Consider the following 24,326-nt stretch of genomic DNA (forward strand, 5'->3'; position numbering starts at 1 on the left):
TTTTCAAAACTAGTTTTATGTATAGAGAAATACGCACTAGCATTTTACAAAATAAATTTGATATGACTTGAAACTATTACCTTCTTTTCTCAAAGTAGTCTAGTGTAAGTTTGTTTCCTGTAAATAGGCCAGAAATGCCTACTGTAAAGGAGTAAGAGGTTTAAACGAGATTGTAAATGCAGTGCTTGTGTGAGAGCAGCACTGGCCTAAAAAGACATCAAGGAATGCTTATGGAATTTAGAAGAGAGCAAGATTTTTCCTTTCAGGCAGGAAAATTTGGGCAAATTGCCTAAAGGAATAAGATTCTGGAAGAGCTAGGTTTCACTGTCTTTAACACAGTGAAAAATGTACAAAGCTTAGCACCTAGTTAAGATAACATATAAGAAAAGAATGTCCTTGTTAGCTTCAGTAAGCCATTGGTATTGGGCTTGCTGTTTTAATTTTGCAGGCATAGCCTTTTTAAAAGGAAAGACCAGAATGTCATAAGTGAACTGTGTTTCCATAGATGTTCTAAAGACCAGCCAACTGAAGACTACAAAGTCAATCCAAAAGCCAGGTCAACCTAATTAGTTTTCAGATTAATTCCAATTTCTTTTCTTCTTCTTCTTTTTTTTTTTTTTTTTTTTGAGATGGAATTTTGCTCTTGGCATCCAGGCTAGAGTGCAATGGCAGGATCTCAGCTTACTGCAACCTCCACCTCCAGGATTCAAGTGATTCTCCTGTCTCAGTCTCCTGATCACCGAGATTACGGGCACCTGCCACCATGCCTGGCTAATTTTTGTATTTTTAGTAGATATGGGGTTTCACCATGTTGGCCAGGCTGGTCTTGAACTCCTGACCTCAGGTGATCCGCCCACCTCAGCCTCCCAAAGTGCTGGGATTACAGGCGCAAAGCCACCACGCCCAGCCTTTTTTTTTTTTTTTATGAGACGGAGAGTAGCTTTGTCGCCCAGGCTGAGTGCACTGGCACGACCTTGGCTCACTGCAACCTCTGCCTCCCAGATTCAAGCGATTCTCCTGCCTCAGCCTCCTGAGTAGCTGGGATTACAGGCACCCGTCACCACACCCAGTTAATTTTTGTATTTTTGTAGAGACGGGGTTTCACTGTGTTGGCCAGGCTGGTCTCAATCTCCTGATCTCATGATCCGCCCACCTTGTCCTCCCAAAGTGCTGGGATTACAAGTTTGAACCACCACGCTCAGCCCCATTTTTTATTAATATTTTTAATGGACTCTACATCAACTTGGGAGATAAGTTACTTGTAAATTTTTAGCAGGGCACGGTGGCTCACTCTCAGAGGCTGAGAAAGGAGGACTGCTTGAGGCCAGGAGTTCAAGACCAGCCTGAGCAACATAGCAAGACCCCATATTTACAAAAAATTAAAAATTAGCCAGGCGTGGTGGCATGCGCCTATAGTCCCACCTACTTGGGAGACTGAAGCAAGCGGATTGCTTGAGCCCAGGAGTTCAAAGCTGCAGTGAGCCATGACTATACCACTGCACACCAGCCTGGGCATCAGAGCAAAACCCTGTCTCAAAAAATAAATAAATCAACAAAAATGAATAAATTTTTAGATTTTGCCACCACTAAAGAACTCTCAAATGTACACACTCTCCCTATGTTGGCAAGAATGAGTTTGCTAACTCTGGACTTGAGTCAATGTTTATAATTCATAGGAAAAGTCCTTACAACATTAACTACATTTAAAAAAAAATGTTAGACAATGCATTTAGTCGCCAATGACCTCACCTCACCTCAGTTTTATATTACTTTTCTTTCTCATCAAAAACAAAAACACATGCATTTATATTGTATCAATATATTTTAATAAATGGATTATTTTTGTTGGTAAAGTATTAATACTTTTTAAATAAACTGACATCAAACATCTATTTCAATAATAACAACAATAGCACATAGGCAGGTCTGGTGGAATCTGCCTACCTGATTTCAGATCCAGGCTCTATTACTTTCTAGTTGCATGATGTTGGACAACTTACCTCTCTGAGCCTTTGTCATTTGTAAAATGGATATAATATTTAATAGTACCTCATAGAGAAGAGTAAATACACTAATGTATATATACATTTCTCACTTGTAAACTGGGCATAGCAGGTAAAATTACTTCATAGAGTAGAAGGAAGGAATAAATACAATGTCTATGTATTCCTTAGAACAGTGTGTGGCATTGAGTAAGCAGAGATTATGTATTTATATACTTGTGAATACATCCTATTATCTCAAAACGTGGTTCAACTCAGATACCCCTGCAAGGGTGGAAGCATGCTTGATTGACATACAAGTTGACCTGCAACCATAAACTGATATTAGCATTAACATTAAAACTATAGAACGGGGAAAGGTCTCCAAGTTTATCTAGGTCAAACCTCATTATTGAATAGGTTGGGGTATGGAGAGACAAGGATGGAAGATAATCTGTCCAAAGTCACATTCCTAACTGGGGATAGAATCAACATTAGGATCTAGGCTTTTTCCTATCTTTTACAGAACTTAAAATGCTTTCTGATGATCAGCTAATTTATCTTTTTACCCTCTTTAGATTGGTGATTTACCATTACTATGCTAATCAGATCTGCCTACACATACCTTTATAATCTGAAACAAATATATACATAACTGGCCCTTTAAAAATGTTCTGTGATTATTATTCCTGGGTTGATTTTATTCTACTACTAAAATAAAAGTTTCTTAGGGACAGAAACTGTGCCTTATTCCAATCTTATAGTACCTAGCTGAAGCCAAGTACTATTACTTCATTACTATTACTTCCCACAACAGTGAGGAATGGGCTAAAACAAACAAACAAACAAACAAAAGCAAGCCTCTTGATTACTACTTCCACATTAACAGTAAACTCTAAGAGGCCTAGAAATTCAGAAGGCAGATTATCAGATACTTCCACTTCTATTAGGCTTGAATATCCTTAATGGAATCAAGCAAGTCAGGTGTTTAAATCAAGAGACTTGGAACTTAAGCAAGTATACTTATACTAATACATGGCTATAAAAAAGGAAGTGAAAAGCAGCTGCAGTATTCACTGTCATATGTTCTACTTCCTTAGAGAAAACCAAAAAAGGAATAGCTAAATCAGAGAACGTTGGTGAAACTTTCTGTATTCTCAGTGTTAAATTTGATTTGGTTTTCCTGATAACCATGGGGAACAAAAATAAACTGTAACTTTGCTTAGCATGTCTTTTATCATCAAATTAGCTGTTGTCTATGTCTAGGAGTACAGTCACATGCCTAGAATTCAAGTGTCCCAGATCCTTGAGAAGCCTTCTCAGGAAAAAAGAATAGTTGAGCCACCAAGAATTTATCTCTGGCCAGGAATCTGGAAAAGAGCACATGACTGTCATTACTTATCCTATAATTTTCAGTCAGCTTGGACTGACTGTTGCAAGAAAGTTGGGAGCCCTAACATTACAGACTTCTCCCAAATACTTTCACATAGTGAAGGATGTGAATTTAAAGTATAACCTTCGAAATTTTCAAGTGGTCTAATATACGGCTATACACAAAACAGGTTTGTTGGAAGGAACATTAATTCAAAAAGCTGGCTACAGAGTCAACAGCAGCAAGGAGTTTGGACTGTATGGAGATTTGTTAATGTTTTGGATGGAACAGGGAAAAAAGGAACCAAAGCACAGCTTAACTCTAAAACAATTGAGAAACGGAAAGAACTCAAAGTGGAACTAAGTGAAAGCAGGCCATCTAAAGAGGGGGGTACGAAGGGAAAAGAGTGGTGAGGGTGAAAAGACTTAAGGATAGGTAATATAGAGCTAGTCAGTGTAAATCAAAAGCTCCTATTTAAAGACAAAAGAAGGCCAGTGTCATTTTATGGTCATTCATCTATTAACTCATTTGTTTATGTATGGTCTATGACTACTCTCACCCTACAAGGCAGAACTGAGTATTTGTGGTTGCAACAGAAACCACATGGCCCAATAGATCTCTAAGCAACTTAAGGGGAGGCACAGCAGTTTAATCATTTTTGTAACCTCTTAGTATTTAGCAGATTAAGGAGCATATGTGGTGTATTTGTCATTTTTCCAGTACATTCTTCAGCATGCACAAAACTTGTTAAGCATACGTTCAAAGATAAGCTCTGCAATGATCAGAGCTTGGTAGCTCACAAGTTTGGAGGAAGTCAAGCTGTCCACTGGCACAACACAATGGAAAAGGCTAAACTGACCACTGAAAGAGACAAAACCCTGCCTCTCTTTAAAGATTTCTATCCCAGGCTGGTATATATTAATATAACGCTTGAGGAAACTGGAGAATGACGGAAGTCTGTTACGTTGGTTTTAAGCTTTAAACTTTACAAAGTGCAGTTTCGCAGCTATTATTCATTCAACAGCCACTTCCTGAGCACTCACTATGTGCTAGGTACCATGCTGAGTGCTAGACAGAAATGAACAACATAAGTAGTCCCTGTCCTGTGAGGACTCATAATCTAATAGGTTCGGGGTACAATAATAGAGGAAAACACACCTAACTGTAGGAATAAGGAAGAGAAAGCAATTCATTCCGCCTGAGGCTGCAGGAGAAGGAAAAGCATCCAAAACGTGACATCCGAGCTGGGGCTTGAAGAATGCTAGAGCTGACCCACCAGGGCCCGGTTCTAAAGTGTCATCGCCTTCTCCACGGAGAAGAGAAAGTCTCTTATCAGCCCCAACTGACTCCTACAAAAATTCTGAGGCAGGAAGTCTCATCAGTAATCATTCCCATTTCACAGGAGAAATTGTGACCCAGAATGCAAAAGGCAAACCCCAGGGTTATCTTCGCGCCAAGAGAGATGCCGGGTCCCGAACCTCAGATTGGCAGAGTCAGCACAGTTGGAAGCTCTGCCCAGATTCTGAGAGGTGTAGAGCACTGGAATGTGGCAAGAGTCTCCCCCCGGAAGTTGGGAAAAGGCCTGAGAAGAGATCGACCCCCCTCCAACAATCCGCCGGTATCTCTCAGCCACGCCCTCCAGCGCATACTTCTCAGTGTCACTCACCCGCCGCTGGGCGATAGGAAATCGGTGTCGTCCTCGTCCCCCGCACCGAACATTGCGTTGGCTTTCACCAGGCTGCGGGGAGGAAGCTGGGTATTTCCAAATTCCCAGGGCCTGTCACCGCCGACGTCGTAAAATGCCGCGGCGGCGTGCTCCTTTCCGGCAGGGTGAACTCCCTCACGGTCTCTGGGCCGAAAGTAGTCTAGGCTCTGGAGAAGGTGGGGCAAAGGCAAATGAGAGGCTCGCGCGGGCACGCGCGCCGCGTGACGTCAGGCCTCTGCAGCCCGCAGGGGGTCGGAGCTTCATAGTCCCGTGCAGGGATTGGTCGGTAATGCTAGGGGGCGGGAGGGGGCGGGAAATCCTCGGCCTCGGTGGCGGTCGTGGACACGTCGAGCCGGGTAGAAGTGGACGGGCCGTTCGAGGAGTCGTGAGGGGGTGACGGGTTAAGATTGGGAGAGAGAGACGCTAGTGGCTGGACTCGACCTGGGAAGGTAAGGCTTCTCCCGGTCCCTTTCTAGCACCCCTGTGCATGGGTACCGTCCTTTCCCCAGCGGGACAAGGACCCTCCTGGCCGCTCTCCTCAGCTCCGCGGAAGGAGAAAGAACTCGGGACTGGAGGGTTAAAGACTTGGGCTTCGGCCTGGTCCCTGCAGTGGCATAGCCAGAGTGACCTGGGGCCGGGGTGCTCGGTGCCTCAGTTTCCCCGTGTATGCAACTGGCCATTTGTCCAGTGCTTCCGTGTTCCGGCTGGTCCAGAAGCTTTTAGAGCTCAGAGGCCATCGACTTCAATCCCGGCCTCCTCGTAATCTCAGAATTTACAGATAGGGAGACGAAGGAACTAAGCACCCATCCAGGTGACTAGTCCGAGGTCACAAAGAGTAGAGGGCAGACTGAGACTGGATTCCTCGTCCTTTGATTCAGGACATAGTGAGCTGGTGCGTGAACAAGAACCTTACCAGCCCTCAAGCACTGTGTGCCTTTACAGAATGGCTATTGAAAGACTGTAGCATACGCCTCGAGGAAAGTCCACTTTCTAGAGTCCACCTGTATTCTACGCAGGTGAGGTGCAGAAGAGCTAGGATATTCTGGCGGTGGGTGATGGAAAGGAGGATACTTTGGAGGCAGACACATCCCCAGCTCAACCTTGGCGTGGGTTTCCCTGGGTCTTCCTGCGACAGTCCTAAATCAACATCAATTGTGACGGACTCCTCTGACTCCGGTTTCCACCCTATCTGTATCTTACCTAAGTATTTTTTTGGTTAATCTGGTATCATTCTCGAAACAGTCCTGGGGTAGTCCTGGCTTAGACAAGGTGTGGCTCAGGAGATGGTGTCCCACTGTAGCGTCCACAGACTCACTGGAGTTCTTGGGCTTCCCCTCACAGTCAGGTTGGTACTACAGGTGTCCCTTACCTGAATGTTTCAATCTGTCAGTATGAAATTGAAGCGAAGTTCTCCCTCCCAGAGAACTTTGCACCTCCTGGCAAAGATGTTAAAGCAGCGAAGGCTCACAGTTGGAATGATGCAACTGGAATCTAACCACTAGAACCGGAACTGGAACTAGAATCTAAGGACTAGCATTAGAACTGTTGCAGTAGCTCTGTTTAGTGTGTGAACTTGGCTACCTCTTGGAGGTGTTGGGGGAATAACTGGATTAAGTACCATGGCACTTTCTAATCACTCTCCCCAATACTGGTCACTGTGATTGCAGCCCTGAAACATCTAAATATTTAACAGAAAGGGCTTGCTAGCCCCTGGCCTACATTATCCATGCTATTTTTAACATAGAGTGAATACTTAAAGTCACTTGCAAAGCAGTCTCACTGCAGAATCTTTCTAGTTGTTTATGAAATGTCCTTCCAGCCTTTTCTTTAAAAAAAAAAAAAATGGCCAAGGGAATATTTGAACTCTGATCCTATATTCTTGGGTGGAGGTGTTTTTATCCTGGATGTTTAAGTAGCTTTTTAGGTACTCAGGAATCCTAAAATCAATAGCCTTTTTGGTGATTGGAACATCACGAACGTGCATACCCAAATTATCACTGTAGAAACACAGCTGCTGATTCTTATTAGCAGTATGAGGAGGAGGAAGATGATGGTGAGTCTTCCCAGGCTTTGAACTGCAGGACTGGGTGCACCTAAAAAAAAAAAAAAAAAAAAAAAAAGAAAGCCACTGTCTTCCTAAATTCGTGTATCTTCAGATTGGTAATATTGGACTAGGAATCAGGAAATCTGAATTCCTGTCCCAGCCCTTCTAACTCAACTCTGAGTTTGGGCCAGGCTCCCTAAACACTGTAAAACAAGTGGATTAGACCTGGACTTCTACTGAGTAATTCTTGGGGATACAAAGGCAAGTAAGGCACAACCTTGATCTCAGGTTTAAAGTAAGCATTTTTGTTTATTTGTTTTGCTTAAGTATACAACTTTTAGAATATTCATGAAATGTATTAACCCCCTGAAGATTGGCCAGGAAGCAGCAATTTTTTTTCTCCACCCTCCACCCTCCTTCCTCCCTCAGGGAAGCAGCAATTTTAATAATTCTTTTCAAATTATCAGCAATTTTGCAACAGAGATGACAGTCTTTATATACGAGTATGCCCATACTAATCTGTACTGATGCATGCGTTTTAAAATTAGTAGTTTAAAGTTATAACCAAGTTATATCAGGTATAATGACAGGAATATGAATTAAATGCAGGTTCTAGGGCATCTATAACATTCACTCAGTTACTGAAAGCAGACTTTTAGGGCCATTAGTTTGCTAACTAAAGAAGTACATTAAAGCAGGGAATCACACAGATAATAGTTACATGCATAACATTTTAACGAAGACATAAACATTCTTTTAACATAAGGCCTCAGCCTTTTCTTGGAATGTAGGACCCTGTTGCCTGTTTTTATAAGTAAAGCTTTATTAGAACACAGCCTTGCTCGTTTGTTTATGTATTGTCTATGACTACTCTCAGCCTACAAGGGAGAATTGAGTATTTTTGGTTGAGACAGAAACCACATGGCCTTCAACACCTAAAATGTTTACTTTTGGCCCTTTACAGAAAGAGCTTGCTAGCCCCTGGTATTTTTAACATAGAATGAATACTTAAAGTCACTTGCAAAGCAGTCTTACTGCAGAATCTTTCTAGGTGTTTATGAAATGCCCTTCCAGCCTTTTCTGTTGTCTCCCACACCTAACAGCAAGTTTATGTGTTATCTGGATGCTCTTTTTTTTTTTTTTTTTTTTTTTTTTTTTGAGACGGCGTTTCGCTCTTGTTGCCCAGGCTGGAGTGCAATGGCATGATCTCGGCTTACCACAACCTCCACCTCCCGGGTTCAAGCGATTCTTCTGCCTCAGCCTCCTGAGTAGCTGGGATTACAGGCATGTGCCACCATGCCCAGCTAATTTTGTATTTTTAGTAGAGGTGGGATTTCTCCATGTTGGTCAGGCTGGTCTGGAACTCCCGATCTCAGGTGATCCACCCACCTTGGCCTCCCAAAGTGCTGGGATTACAGGCATGAGCCACCGCGCCTGGCCTTGTACGTTCACTTTTATCTCGTCTTTCCAAAGCATTCAATGTGGATTTTATAGAAATAACTACTAGAGAGGCTATGTCTTACAGTAGTTAAGTACTTGAGCTCTGGAGCCAAATTGCTTTGCCACTTACTAGTTATATAGGCCATAGGCAAGTTACTCAGTTTCTGCCTTTGTAAAATAGGCATAATGGTAGTACCATTTCTAGGTTTCTTGTGAAGATTATAGGAGTTAATTCATGTAAAGCATTTAGAACAGTGTCTGGCAAGTAGTAGGTACTCAGTGTTAATTGCTGCTGTCATTTTTCTCTTCTCATTTATACTTCATTGCTTTACATAGTATTTACATATTTTCAATAATAAGCACAACTGGCATAAATTGGTTTGTGAATAAACACACTGTCACCATTGATAAGCACACTTCACAGAGGGGGAACCAGAAGTGTTGTTCCCATCACATTGGAGAATAGCCTAGTGGTGTGGTGTCAGTTAAATTGGATAAGAGAGTTCTGTGGGATGGTTTGCTAGAAGTATAAGGCAACAGTTCCCAAAAGAAAGTAATGGATTAAAATTGAAAAGGAATCCAGGACCATATTTGTCAAATACCTTGAAGGTCAAGGTGACAAGTTTGTACTTAGCTCGGTAGGAAGTGGAATTTTTTTATTCTAAATGGCATGATTGATGTAAAAAAGTTCAAATGGCTCAGGAGTGTATGAAGTAAAAAGTTAAATTTCCCCAGCTCCATTCCATGTCAGTAGCCACTTCATTTTTTAATGGCCCCTAGAACATGGGGTTGTTCTGAAGGCATGGTGAACACTTCTTGGGCCACTGGTATTAATCTGTTAAAATTTTCAACAGCTTTCCTTTGGATTATAGTCTCAATTTTGAATTGAGAAAAAGTTTCCATACTGAATGTGAATAGAATGAAATGACTGTTTTGAAAGTAGATACCATACTCATAAGAGTCTTTGATTCCTAAGTCTTTCTCTACCTCTTGTTTCCAACTTGGAAGTCTTGGTAGAGAAGGACTTAGGAATCAGAGACTCATCTCTACTGTTAATTCATTTTTGCACTTTTCCCACCAGAAATGCTACAAGAGAGAAAGATGATATAATTATCACTAGAAAAGCAAAGTGTTCGGCTGGGCATGGTGGCTCCTGCCTGTAATCTCAGCACAGGTGGATCACCTGAGGTCAGAAGTTTGAGACCAGCCTGGCCAACATGATGAAACCCCGTCTCTACTGAAAATACAAAAATTAGTCGGGCATGGTGGTGGGCACCTGTAATCCCAGCTACTCAGGAGACTGAGGCACGAGAATAGCTTGAGCTCTGGACAGGCACAGGTTGCAGTGAGCCGAGGTCACGCCACTGCACTCCAACCTGGGCAACAGAGCGAGACTCTATCTCAAAAGAAAAAAAAAGGAAAGCAAAGTATTTACAGAGACAAGTTGATTTCAACTAGCAGTTGTCAGATAAGTTAGTAACAAGGTGTCACCCAAATAACTGCATTTTAAAGTTGACAGGGCAGGCCTGACTGGGGAAAAGGGAGGGAAGGGGTAGGGGGTTGCTGATGCCTGTCCTACCGCATGCAGCTCTTAAAGCCATTTTAAAAACTTAAAAGTTTTTATCTTGTGTTTGTGTTACACCATTTACCCTGATGTTATTATTACGTATTACATGCCTGTATCAAAATATTTCATGTACCCCATAAATATATACACCTACTATGTTACCCATACAAAAAAAAAACTTAAAAGTTTTTTGTAGTTTTGTGACTTAAGTATGACAAGTCATCAGAAGTCTGATACTTAATACATTACAATGAACAGTTTATGCCAAAAGAAATCTTATAGTAGGGCCTGGGAAGGAAATGCTTTTGAAGTTCCATTGCTTTGAGTAATATCATTTTATGATTTAGGTAACATCCCCAAGCAGAGGAGGGGCCCATCCTTAGGAATGCAAAGCCCTGCAGAGAAGGAAAGGGTTGAGAAGGGTCCACCCTACTTCTTTTCCTTTACACAATGGCCCTAGGTTTCTGTATACAACGTGCTTTTGTAGGCTAAGGACATTATGAAATACATAATACATGGTAAGATGGAAGCCTGAATCTCAAAAGTAAATATGAGAAGTGATTCGGAGGGAACATATAAAGAGAGCAAAATTATAGTAACAGGTGACATATTTCCCTAGATAGAAGAGTTATCGTAGAACTATGATGAGTGTTTATATAATTTTGAAGCAGTTTAGAGCATCTAGAATGTAGTCATTTAATTTATGAAACAAAAGACAGAGAAATGCTGTAACTCGTACACCCGCATCCTCTCTCCTACCTTTTCTGATGGTTTTTTATGAGCTCTCACACAACCCATATGCATAATCTATACCTTAGTACATTTTATATTATTTTTAAATTATTTACATGTGTCCCTCTTTCACCAGAATGGGTTTCTTAAGGTTAGAGTTTCATCATGGTACCTTCATTCAATAGGTGTGCAATAAACAGTGAAAGAATAGTCTGAGTTCCTCAGAGTTGCACAGCAAATGAGACCTAAGAGCCAGATCTAGAACGCAGATCTAGAACCTCTTTCAATTCCTAGCCCAGTACTTTTACTGCCACACCATACAGCCTCTATCTGAGATATTGAACAACTTTTTCGTTTTCATTTTCTTTTTTATTTTATTTCATTTTTTCTTGAAACAGGGTCTTGCTCTGTTGCCCACGTTGGAGTGCAGTAGCACGATCTCAGCTCACTGCAACCTCTGTCTCTCAAGCAATCTCAGCCTTCCGAGTAGCTGGGACTACAGGCATGCACCACCACGCCCAGCTAATTTTTTGTATTTTTGATAGAGTTGGGGCTTTGCCATGTTGCCCAGGCTGGTCTCAAACTCCTGAGCTTAAGCAATCTGCCCGCCTTGGCCTCCTAGAGTGCTGGGATTACAGGCGTGAGCCACCATACCCAGCCTCATTTTCATTCTCGTATTGCGTTTTCATTAAATCATTCAAGTTCCTGTTATCTTGTGTAACATATTTAATTGCATTTTCCTACTGAGTAAAAAAAAGGAACAGTTCAAATGTTTTCTAGTTTGTGTCTTACGCCATATTAATTCCCAATATTATTCATAGGCAAACCAACAACATTATTATCCAGACAGTTTAAATACTGTATAATATAATTAAAGCAAAGTTTAGACAAGGAGGACCGTTGTCTACCTTTCATTATAACAATAATGCAGTTAAAGCAATGCTTTGCCAGTGTGTATTTGTCTGACTAGCTAGTTTTGTTTAAATCAAACTGTGAAATGCTGTATACTTCAAAAGACATGAAAGTGAGCCTTATGTGTGACTTAGCTTCTTTTGGAGATTAATTTTGTCATCTCATGAGCAAGCAAGCTATTATAGTTCATATTTACTGTACCTTAAAATTGGAAAGTATTTAGCATATTTTATTTGACCCTTACAATACTATGAGATTGGCAGCGTAGGTATTTTAATATCTGTTTTGCAAATTTTGCAAATTTTGGTGATTTGCCTAATGTCATATGGCTAGTATATGGCAAATGTGGGTCCAGAGCTCAGAGGATTTGATGCCTAGTGCTGCATGCTTTCTCCACTCTAAGATACTATCTAGAAAACACTGAAATCCTCACATAAATCATACTAAAGCACAGTTAGCAGACTGTAAGTGCGTTAGGACTACAAAAGGATCCTGTAAGAGGAGCATGAAAGGGTGCATCTTGTGATTACATTATTCCAGGATGTGGCTTACCCAACAACAAAAGGTATCACAGAAATGGAGTAAAGTAGCTGGGAGATCCACTCCCCGTTGGACTTAGGCCCTGCTATCATTACATAACTAAAAGACCTTTTCAGTTTGTTTGTTTGACATATCAAATTTGAATTGTCCTATTAGAACCAGGCAAATAAAAGCTTTTCTAAAGGCCTTTGGAAGAATGTGGTTGTACACTTGATCTTCTTTGTACAGAAGGGTGGGAGCGGGCAAGAGAAATAGGAGCTTCTATGTTACGTGCCACCAGAACAGGATATGTAAAGCTCAGAAACCCCTCCTGCTTAGCTGCTTCCCAGCAAGCCATCGGAGAAATGGGACTGGAGAAAGTGGTTAGTCTAGTGTTATGGAGCCTTCTAGAGAAGCAGATGTTATGGATTCACCTAACTAAAGAGTATTAGTGTCATTATTTAATAACGTGGGCCTCAGTTTCCACATCTGTAAAATAGAGGAGTTGGATTTGGTGATTTTTTTTTTTTTTTTTTTGAGTTGGAATTTTGCTCTTGTTGCCCAGGCTGAAGTGCAATAGTGCGATCTTGGCTCATTGCAACTTCCGCCTCCCGGGTTCAAGCGATTCTGCTGCCTCAACCTCCCTAGTAGCTGGGATTACAGGTATGCGTGACCACACCCGGCTAATTTTATATTTTTAGTAGAGATGGGGTTTCTCCATGTTGGTCAGGCTGGTCTTGAACTCCTGACCTCAGGTGATCTGCTTGCCTCGGCCTCCCAAAGTGCTGGGATTATAGGCGTGATCCACTGCGCCCGGCCAATAATTTAATTTTTTAAATAGGAAATATATTCACATGGTTTGTAATTCAAAAAGTACACAAGGATATTCAGTGAAAAGTATTTGATTTACTCCTACCCACCTCTGACCAGTTCCCCTTAGGGACCATGGTCCTATTTTGCCTCCCAGGCTCAACCAACAACTTTGTTGTTTCCCCCCAACTCCCCTGCAGATAGTATAGATATATAAAAATAACATGTACATACTCTGTTCCCTTTTTAAGTTTTTTACAAATTATAGCATACGGTACACTCTGGTTTTATTTCATTTCATAATGTATCTTGGAGATCATTCTATATCAATATATAAGAGCGTTCTCATTCTTATTCTGCAAAGTATTCCATTGTATGAAAATAGGATAACTCATTTAATCAGTGCCCTGTCAGTGAACATTTAGGCTGTATTTTCAATATTTTGCTATTCCAGACAGTCCTGTTATAAGTAACTTTATACACATACATTTCACATATGTGCCACTTTATCTGTAGAATGAATATTTAGAAGTGGGATTACTGTGTTAAAGAGTGTGGGCATCAGACTGATGACTGTTCTAGTTTTGATCTTCTTTTTTTTTTTTTTTTTTTTTTTTTTTTTTTTTTTTTTTTTTTGAGGCGGAGTCTCGCTCTGTCGCCCGGACTGGAGTGCAGTGGCCAGATCTCAGCTCACTGCAAGCTCCGCCTCCCGGGTTTCCGCCATTCTCCTGCCTCAGCCTCCCGAGTAGCTGGGACTACAGGCGCCCGCCACCTCGCCCGGCTAGTTTTTGTATTTTTAGTAGAGACGGGGTTTCACCGTGTTAGCCAGGATGGTCTCGATCTCCTGACCTCGTGATCCGCCCGTCTCGGCCTCCCAAAGTGCTGGGATTACAGGCCTGAGCCACCGCGCCCGGCCTAGTTTTGATCTTCTATGAGACTAACTGAAAATGATTAGTAGAAAAGAAAAAGTATCATTTTCTTGGTAATATCTTAATTTTTTATCTCTTACTATTCAGAACTAAGTCTTAAGTAAGAACCAAGAATAGGTAACCTCACCAAAATTATGTTGAATTGCAGACTTCACTAAAGTCACCTGCATCGTGGTCTTGTATATTTTTCTAGTGCTTTTCAGTATGATACTATTCAAGCTAATTTGCAAGATGAATATTATAAACTCAGAACAAAACAAGACTGTCTCCCAACTATCTTTACTAGTATTTACCAAGCAGAGGATTCAGAAGATTTGCCCTTTATTACAATTTATGTAGGGGATGAAAATGGAAAGATAAAACAAAGAGAGACTAATTAATACCTGTTTTTTACTGTCTTCCCAAATTTTTGGATGATTATGAGGTGTGTGATAACTTTACAAAATGTATGATACCATAACAATTACTAATCTTTTGGGGATTTGTTTGTTCATTTGTTTGAGAGACAGAGTCTTGTTCTGTCACCCAGGCTGGAGTGCAGTGGCGCGATCTTAGCTCACTGCAGCCTTAACCTCCCAAGCTCAGGTGATCCTCCTGCCTCAGTCTACCAAAGTAGTACAAAAGTAGATCCTATGGCCTCAGCCTGTAGCTGAGACTACAGGCATGCATCTCCACACCTGGCTACTTTTCTTGATTTTTTTGTCGAGACAAGGTCTCACTATGTTGCCCAGGCTGGTCTTGAACTCCTGTACTCAAGAAATCCTTCCACCTCAGCCTCCCAAAGTTCTGGGATTATAGGCATGAGCCACTATACCCTGCCTGTTTTGTTTTTCATTAATACATAATAATTGTACATATTTATGGGGTACAGTGTGATATTTTAATACGTATATAAATTGCGTAATGATCAAACGATGGTATTTAGCATATATATCACCTCAAAAATTTATCATTTATTTATGCTAAAAACATTCAGAATTCCCTTCTCTAGATATTTTGAAATATCCACAATAACATTGTTTACTATAGTCACTAGTCTTTTGGGGAAGCTAGGGACCATAAAGCAGGTCAGAATTGTATTAACCCCTCATACTTTCTTGACTATAACCTACTAACTTTTCTTTTCTCCCCATCTCACCTCCCTCATTCTCTTTCTAGGTACAATAAGCCATTTGTGAAATTTTCTCTGTTCATTAGCAAGTTTAAGCCAGAGCCTCCATCCTTTTCATCTCTGAATTCCCTGTAGCCTCTGGGGTAGAGGCTACTTCATAATACTTGTTGAGTTGAATTGAGGTAGATGTCAAAGTGATCTGACCTCTACTTTGCTCCTCTCTCAAGTGCCATATCCTTCCTTTTCCCTGCTCAGCCTTGACACACCTGTCAAGCCATCCCTTTACATGCTTAATTTGGTTCAGGAAAGGACAAGAGACCAAGTAAATTATTTATTTTGAAGAGCAGTCTATGTCTGCCTATGTTTAAGTAAATGCGCACACACACCTATCTTTCTGGCTCCCACTGCCGTTCTTTGTGTTGTACTTAAAAATTGGGGGCTGGATACGGTGGTTTTCACCTGTAATCTGAGCATTTTGGGAGACTGAGGCAGAAGAATCACTTGAGGGCTGGGGTTCAAGACCAGCCTGGGCAACATAGGGAGACCCCCTCTCTACAAAAAGTTTTAAAATTAGCTGGGCATAATGGTACGTACCTATGGTCCCAGCTACTCTGGAGGCTGAGGTGGGAGGATCTCTTGAGCCCAGGAGGTATAGGCTGCAGTGAGCTGTAATCGTGCTACTGCACTCCAGCCGGGGCAACAGAATATGACCTTGTCTCAAAAAAAAAAAAATGGGGAAATTATTTATTTAGTTCTGCATTAGTGGTAGCTGTGGAGTTAGGCACACTTGGTAGGAACAGCGTTGGAATATATAATTCAAAATACACATGTATCTTTTTATTCACATGAATTTCATTTTATGTGTATGAAATCATCAGAGTGGGCCGGGCGCGGTGGCTCAAGCCTGTAATCCCAGCACTTTGGGAGGCCGAGACGGGCGGATCACAAGGTCAGGAGATCAAGACCATCCTGGCTAACACGGTGAAACCCTGTCTCTACTAAAAACTACAAAAAACTAGCCGGGCGAGGTGGCAGGCGCCTGTAGTCCCAGCTACTCGGGAGGCTGAGGCAGGAGAATGGCGTGAGCCCGGGAAGCGGAGCTTGCAGTGAGCTGAGATCCGGCCACTGCACTCCAGCCTGGACGACAGAGCGAGACTCCGTCACCAAAAAAAAAAAAAAAAAAAAAAGAAATCATCAGAGTGAATAGTCAATGAATATGAACTCTAGCTTATTGGACATTTAGAAGATAGAGTTTGATTAGTGTTGATTTTTTTGATTTTAGATTTTAAAAACTTGTCTGTGGGCCATATATTAAGTACTCATAGTATCTCTGTGGAAGAGTTGTGATAAACTCTGGGATAGGAGATAGTCAGGCCTACGTGTGGACTATAACTCCTGTAAAGTTATAGATAACAGAATTGTATGGTCTAGCATGCAGCACTTAGGCAGTCCTACCTTTCCAAATGTTTTCTTCAATGCCATATTCCCAGGGAAAATTGCTGCTGGGTAGTTGAAACTAGGTGCCTCCCTGGACTTCTTCCTGTCTATTATTTGGGCAACTTGTAAAAGCTTACAAACTTTCTAGAAAGTAGCCCTGAAAACAGTTGCTTTGTTATGTTTTTAGCAATACCACAGAATACATGGCTCTATGTTATAGCTTAGGATTGCTACTACTCTTAAAAAATTAGAATGTAGAAAAGATGGACAAAAACCTAGTATAATGTATCATTATTTCCATTTCAAGATGGCGTTTTGACCTCATCTCTTTTCCTTCCCAAAAGCCTAGTGAAATTAACATAGAAATATGAAGAAGCATTATTTATAGTCAGAAAACAGGGAGACAGAAGCCAGAAACTTTAAAACATTTCAAAGAAAATGTGATACAGATGGGAATCAAATTGAAAAAAATGACTGACCACCTGATTCAACATAGGTAAAAGCCACCTCTGTCGGTAAATTTAAATGGGTGGGATTCATTTGCACACCCCTGCAAACTCCCAAATCAGGAACAGCAGAGATAGCCAGGTGCAGTGGTTCACACCAGTAATCCCAGCACTTGGGAGGCCAAGGTGGGTGGATCACCTGAAGTCAAGAGTTCGAGACCAGCCTGGCCAACATGGTGAAACCCCATCTCTACTAAAAATTAAAAAAAAAAAAAAAAACTAGCTGGGAATGGTGGCGGGCACCTGTTATCCCAGCTACTTGGGAGGCCAAGGCAGGACAATCACTTGAACCTGGGAGGCGGAGGTTGCAGTGAGCTGAGATCGCGCCACTGCACTCTAGCCTAGGTGACAAGAGTAAAACTCCATCTCAAAAAAAAAAAAAACAGCAGAGATTAGGAAGAAGGGTTAGCTATAGGGTAGTTGGTGGACAAATCAAGGATTTGGGGAATTGTACTTATAGCAAATATACAGAGAACAGTAGATTTAGAAGTAAAAATTATGAGTATTTATCAAGAACTTCCTGTGTTTAGACACTGTGCTTAAGTAAGTGTTTAAGTGTATACTGTCAAGAGGTACTTGCTGTAAACATCCTTAGTTTAGAGGAAACTAACTTACCCTTTTAACCACTGTGCTTTTGCCTCAGTGAACTCCTGCTAATAATTCTTTAAAACAATCCTATGAAATAGGTTACTTTTGTTTTCCCAATTTTAGAGCTGAGGCACAAAAATGTTAAGTAATTTGCCAAAGGGCCCACAACTAGTAGTACAGTTTTACTGGTTAGAGAATGAGTAGATCTCCTTGCATATTTAAATAGCTGCCATAATAAAGAAAGGGGAAATATCTTTTCTACCCACAGCTTCCTCCTTGTGTTTTTTTGTTTTTGGTGGGCTATTCAGGATCTCAAATCGAATTCCAATCTCAGAAAGACAGTTGACAGACTCTGGAGAGGTCAGCTGGGAACAAATGTAAAAGTCTCAGCAAAACGGTGTACTTCCTGTTTGAGGTCTGTCTTTCTGGTAGTTCAATCCCTGTATTTCACAACTAGTCTACAAAAATAAAACTACAAAAATATGTAATTTCCCCTTCATCTGGAATTTAGAGATTTTACTTACCCAGTGCTTTAGAAAACCTCTCTCAAATTCCAAAGATGAGTGATTTGGTATTAAATTCAGTGTTAGCCCCCAAGGTTCTTTGATTATTAGGTGGTAGTCTGTGTAAATTTTATGTGAGACTGGGCTAACTCTGTGACCTTTTTGGAATTTCAAAATAAACAAATGCATTATTTTAGTTCCTGGTTGAATCTTGGCTTTCGTTTTTTAGTTACTGACATAATAATTGCACATATTTATGGTCACAATAAATAATTGCATAATGTATAATGATCAAATCAGGGTATTTAGGATATTCATCACCTTCAATATTTATCATTTCTTTGTATTGGGAACATTTCAGATATTCTAATTATTTCGAAATATACAATGTATTGTTGTTGACTGTAGTCACCCTTCTGTGCTATTATCAAACACTAGAACTTATTCCTTCTATCTAAGCATCTGTTTGTACTGTTAACTCATCTGTCTTTATCCCACCGTCACCTCACCTTGACTACACACACATACACCCTTCCCAGCCTCGGGTGACTATTCTACTGTCTACCTCCATGGGATCAACTTTTTTGGCTCCCACATATGACTAAAAACATGCAATATTTGTCTTTTTGTTTAACTTTCTTTTTCTTTTTTTTTTTTTTTTTTTTGAGACTGAGTCTTGCTCTATTGCCCAGGCTGGAGTACAGTGGCATGATCTTGGCTCACTGCAACCTCCACCTCCCGGGTTCCTGAGTAGCTGGGATTACAGGCACCCGCCACTAAGCCCGGCTAATTTTTGTATTTTTAGTAGAGACGGGGTTTCACCATGTTGGCCAGGATGGTCTCAAACTCCTGACCTCAAGTGATCCACCCACCTTGGCCTCCCAAAGTGCTGGGATTACAGGCGTGAGCCACCACACCTGGCCATCTTTTTGTTGTTGTTGTTAGCTCTCACTTGTTGAACATCTAGTTCTTAGATTCTGTGTACTATGTATCTATGTTGTACATCTCTATAATTCAGAACTGTGGTTCTTAGGCTTTAGCGTGCATAAGAATTGTCCATGGAACTTGATAAGCACCTAAATTTTGAGGCCCTACTCCTGAGAGGTGATTCAGTGGTGTGGCATAGGGTCCATAATTTTTATTTTTGCCCAAACTTTCCTGATGATTCTGATCCAGGCGGTCCTTGGACCACACTTTGAGAAGCACTTGAGTTAGGAGGAAAGTAATTAACATTTATTATTTACTATATATGTTATTAACATGCCAATCTCTTCAATATGTATTTTTACATTTGATATTCATACTGTTGTGAGATTGTATCCCAGTTTTACATGTACTTATTATCCTCACAAAGTTTTTGTAACTTATTACGAGTTTTAAGGATGGCAGTGCCCCTTAGGATAAAAAATAAAGCATGATAAATAGACTACATTAACAGTAAAAAACTTCTGTTCATCAAAAGACACAATAAAAGAAATGAAAAGGGAAGCCACAGACTGGGAGAAGAAGATATTTGCAATGTATGTGATGACAGAAGACTCATTCAGAATATGTAAAGAACCTTCACTAATCAATAAGAAAAAGACCTCACAGAAAAATATGCCACCAACTTGAACAAATACTTAACAAAAGAAAGGATATCCAAAAGCCAATACATGTATGAAAAAGTTTCCATGTCAATAGTCATTAGGAAGATGCAAATTAAAGTTCAATTTATACCCACCAGAATGGCTAAAATTAAGTAGACTGACTATAATAAGTGACCAGTCTTGGAGAGGGGAAGTATTTGCAAGTATTCACAGCGGCGTTATTAAAAACCCTGAAAACAGTTTAGATGCCAGAGCCGAAATGGAAAGGTAAGTTGCATATTCATTCAAAGGAAACTGTAGAGCAATGAAAAATAACAAACTGCTGCTACACACAATATGGATGAACCTCACAAAACTTATGTTGAGCAAAGGACCTAGACACAGTAGTATATTCTATCTGCTTCCATTTATGTAAATTTCAAAATCACAGAAGACTGTATGATTTTAGAAGTCAGGAGAGAAGTTCCCTCCGGAGAGGAGGAGGAAGCATGACTGGGAGAGGCAGGAGGGGAGCTCCTGGAGTACTGGCAATAGTTACTGTTCTGGGTAACAATTAAATAAAATGTACTTATTTTATGGGGTAAAAAGGATGGCAATGTCCTGCAACAGTGAGCAGCCTGACTCCGAGAACAGTGTGGGCTCTTACCCTTGCTTAGTGTGTTCCTTGACTCAGGAAGCTATGACCAGAAAGGCTAAGTTACCTAGTGTAATGGAAAACCAGGGCTAGAACAAAAATTTCTAGTCTTATATTTTTCAAATTGTAATCATTATAAAGGTTAAGGTGGGCTCCAGCCCACCAATTCCCCTTGCCTGGGAATTATCCAGAACACTGTTGAGTCAGTGTTTGAGAGTGACAACCCTGTGACAACATTCAGCATATGAAAGTTCACACAAAGCCATGAAAATCAGAGATTATCTGACATTTTAAAGGAGTAGAATAAATGGTGACATGTTTATGAATTATTCTCAAAAGTTCTGTTTCTGACCCTGAAAATACAAATTGTAGAAAGGCATTTGGGGCTTTTGTGCATTACTCACAGAATGCCAAAATGTGGCCTAGAGCTTGGGGCTGTATGGAAGTCCATTTTCACCCCACTTAGAGCCACTTAGAGGTAGAGCAGCCAAGAATACTGCAGATGACAGTTGTAGCACATACTGTATGCCAGCAGCATGGTATGAACCATTGCAGGACACAGCTGCTCTGGAGCAGGGGTAACGATTAGATTTAGCTCCTCCTGGACAACTTAATGGGCAAGGATTTCATAGACTTGTCAGAGCACTAGGATAGCTTGACATTGGTTTACCCTGAATGTAGAGAATATCCAGTTATGCCTCAATAGGAATAGGTCTACATTTTTTTTTCCAAGCCTCTCTCAAAACTACAGCTGTTTCCTTGCCTCCATTTTTCTGAGTTGTCCTTAGAACGCAAAAAAAAAAAAAAAAAGCTAACTTGGTGTTAAGAGATTAGGAACAGGAGATAGTTGGATAGACAGACCATGCTACGAATAATAAAAAGAACACAGGGCTTGAGGTCAGAATCAGGCTTCTAATGACGACCACTAGACTAACTGCCCTGTGACCTTGGCTAGTCCTTTAACCTTTATACCTCAGTTTTCCATGTGAAAAATGAATAACTATTCTTGTTTAATCTAGGCCTGTTCTTTTAAGTGGAGTTAAGTTTGGAAACATACTACAATGTTGTGACTCAGCAATTCTCAGAAAAAGTGTGCATGAGAACATGCCACAAAAGTAAATGAAGTTACTGTTGGACCCAGACTTAGAATCGATCAATCAACCAGTATTTATTGAATAGCCACCTAAAAGGTATATTAGACTGCGTATAGCCTTTACCTAAACCTTATAGTGAATTCTGTAAACAAGATATGAATGCGTTAACCTCATTGTTGAGCTCTCACAGAGCATAATGATAATATTACCAGAGTAATAATAAGGCTTTTACACGTATGGCCTTTTCTCCCCTCTTTTTCCCCATTCATTATCTTACTTGAATCATATAGTAACCCTGAAGGAGGATAAAATAGATGTTATCTCCATGTTTCCATGAGTTTCAGATGAGACATTGAAATTCAGAGTATGAAAATGCTTCTCAAGGGGATAGGACAAATTGGAGACATTTTTGGTTGTGAAAACTGGGGCAATGCTACTGGCATTGAGTCGGTAGAGGTCAGAGATACTGTTAAACACCCAGCGATACACAAGACAGCTCAGACAACCAAGAATTATCCAGTCCAAAATGTTGTTAATGCTGAGGTTGAAACCCTGAGATATGTGTTTCCCCAAAAGAACTCAAAGTGATAGAGTTGGAACCAGAATCCACATCTTTGACTCACTCTAGTGTGTTTTTACTATCTCTAAAGCAGGGCTTAAAATCTGGAGTTCACAGGCCGGGTGTGGTGGCTCACACCTGTAATCCCAGCACTTTGGGAGGCTGAGGCGGGTGGATCACCTGAGGTTGGGAGCTCAAGACCAGCCTGGCCAACATGATGAAACCCTGTCTGTACTAAAAATACAAAAATTATCAGGGTATGATGGCACACGCCTGTAATCCCACCTACTTGGAAGGCTGAGGCACAAGAATCACTTGAACCCGGGAGGCAGAGGTTGCAGAGATCATGATGCTGCACTCAAGCCTGGGCAACAGAGTGTGACTCTGTCTCAAAATTCTTTTTAAATTAAAAAATAAATAAATAAAATCTGGAGTTCACAAGTCTTACATTAATCACTAATGTTTTGAAGAGGTATGAGTGACAAGTGGAGTTTGTTTAGATCACTGTTGAAGATGTATAGTATAGATTGTGTAGTCTGTTAAGCACTTACTGTGTGTCTCACAGTCTGCTGCCCCTGTCCCTCCCAGAGGCTAGTTCACCTTCATCATATTTATTGATTTATTTATTGAGCAAGTACCAAATTTGAGTCATTTTACCAAAATGCTGTTGAAATCTGGCCACGATCCCTGTAGCAATCTCTATGTGTAGTACCTGTTGCCAAACTAAAGACCCATGGGACTTTTATAGGAAATGTCACCAGGAGACTCAGCTAGAAATTAGTAGAGCCAGGATTTGAATACCTTCTGACTCCAGACTTTTTTTTTTAACTCCTACCCCCAGATTCTTAACAATAGTCTGTAAGATCAAATCTCACCTGCAATGGGTGGCATGTGACTTTTGGAAGCTCTTAAAATCCAGGAATTTAAAAATTTTAAATTCCTTACTAGTTCTTGTAGAATATTCTTAAGTTGTGCCCCTCAAATCATTTTATGCCCAGAAATTAGATGGTTCTTCTCATCTTTCTAAAGTTTTAACAGATGCCATTCTGGATCCTGCTAAATTAAACAGCTGTAGCCATAAGGATTTAATCTATAAATATTTTTTTTCTTTCTGTAAATCTGCCTCAAAGACCTTAAACAGGAAATATGAGTCCCTGCATATTACCTTTAAATAGCTTCCAATTGCCCTGGAAATAAAACTTAGAATCCTTAAAATGACCTTTAAGATTTTTTTTTGAGACACAGTCTCGCTCTGTCACCCAGGCTGGGGTGCAGTGGTATGATCTCGGCCCCCACTGCAACCTCTGTCTCCTGGGTTAAAGTGATTCTTCTGCCTCAGCTTCCCAAGTCGCTGGGACTACAGGCATGCGCCACCACACCCAGATAACTTTTGTATTTTTAGTAGCGATGGGGTTTCACCACGTTGGCCAGGCTGGTCTTGAACTCCTGACCTCAAGTGATTCACCCTCCTTGGCCGCCCAAAGTGCTGGGATTACAGGTGTGAGCCACCGCGCCCAGACATTCTTTTTTTTTTTTTTTTTTGAGATGGAGTCTCACTCTGCTGCCCGGGCTGGAGTGCAGTGGCCGGATCTCAGCTCACTTCAGCCCACTGCAAGCTCCGCCTCCCGAGTTCACGCCATTCTCCTGCCTCAGCCTCCCGAGTAGCTGGGACTACAGGCGCCCGCCACCACGCCCAGCTAGTTTTTTGTATTTTTTAGTAGAGACGGGGTTTCACCGTGTTAGCCAGGATAGTCTCGATCTCCTGATCTCGTGATCCACCCGTCTCGGCCTCCCAAAGTGCTGGGATTACAGGCTTGAGCCACCGCGCCCGGCCAAGACATTCTTAATTGAGTATTCCTTATGCTTCCCTCTTCAACCTCATTAGCCTCTCCTCCACTCACTCAGTATGTTCTGTTCATGTTGACCTTGATCCCTTATTTCTTTTCTTGACTCAGGAAGGCTCTTCTCTTCCCTTCTACTAAACTCCAATAATTACTTTATCAGTCTGTTTAAAGTCAGCTCCTTTAAGAAAGCGCCTCTCTTTCTCTTCCCACCTGTCCTCCATCTAAATTAGTTCTTTCACCGTTATTCTCTGCCACAGTTCATTGGTGTACTTCCTTCATACCACTTACACAAATGGTAATTATACCTTCCTATATATATTTATTTGCTTACATTTTTACTGAGAGAGACTTCTTCCTCTTGAGTAGCCCCACAAAGGCAAGTACCTTGTCTTTTTGCATCAGACTCCTTATAGGTAGATATTGAAACCTACATGGATTTTGTAAGAATT

The 24,326-nt window shown here is 40.9% G+C and overlaps 2 protein-coding genes across 5 annotated transcripts in view; one reads left to right on the top strand and one right to left on the bottom strand.

The window, feature by feature from the left end:
- The window catches only part of FKBP15 (FKBP prolyl isomerase 15), a 56,096-nt gene extending 50,909 nt beyond the window's left edge, over positions 1–5,187 (bottom strand). The window contains exon 1 of one of the 3 annotated variants that reach the window (XM_010370455.2): positions 5,021–5,187. In XM_010370455.2, the coding sequence (XP_010368757.1) occupies positions 5,021–5,073 (53 nt within the window). In that variant the 5' untranslated portion in view covers positions 5,074–5,187. The remainder of the gene's footprint in view (positions 1–5,020) is intronic. The other 2 variants (XM_010370456.2, XM_030919507.1) reach the window with 2 other exon arrangements.
- Positions 5,188–5,339: 152 nt separating this feature from the next.
- Positions 5,340–24,326, top strand: part of SLC31A1 (solute carrier family 31 member 1) — a 41,928-nt gene continuing 22,941 nt past the window's right edge. The window contains exon 1 of one of the 2 annotated variants that reach the window (XM_010370464.2): positions 5,340–5,508. The gene's annotated coding sequence lies outside the window, so the exon portion shown is untranslated. The remainder of the gene's footprint in view (positions 5,509–24,326) is intronic. The other variant, XM_030919509.1, reaches the window with a different exon arrangement.

Source organism: Rhinopithecus roxellana, chromosome 16, assembly GCF_007565055.1.
Source record: "Rhinopithecus roxellana isolate Shanxi Qingling chromosome 16, ASM756505v1, whole genome shotgun sequence".
In the NCBI taxonomy this organism is placed as follows: domain Eukaryota; kingdom Metazoa; phylum Chordata; class Mammalia; order Primates; family Cercopithecidae; genus Rhinopithecus; species Rhinopithecus roxellana.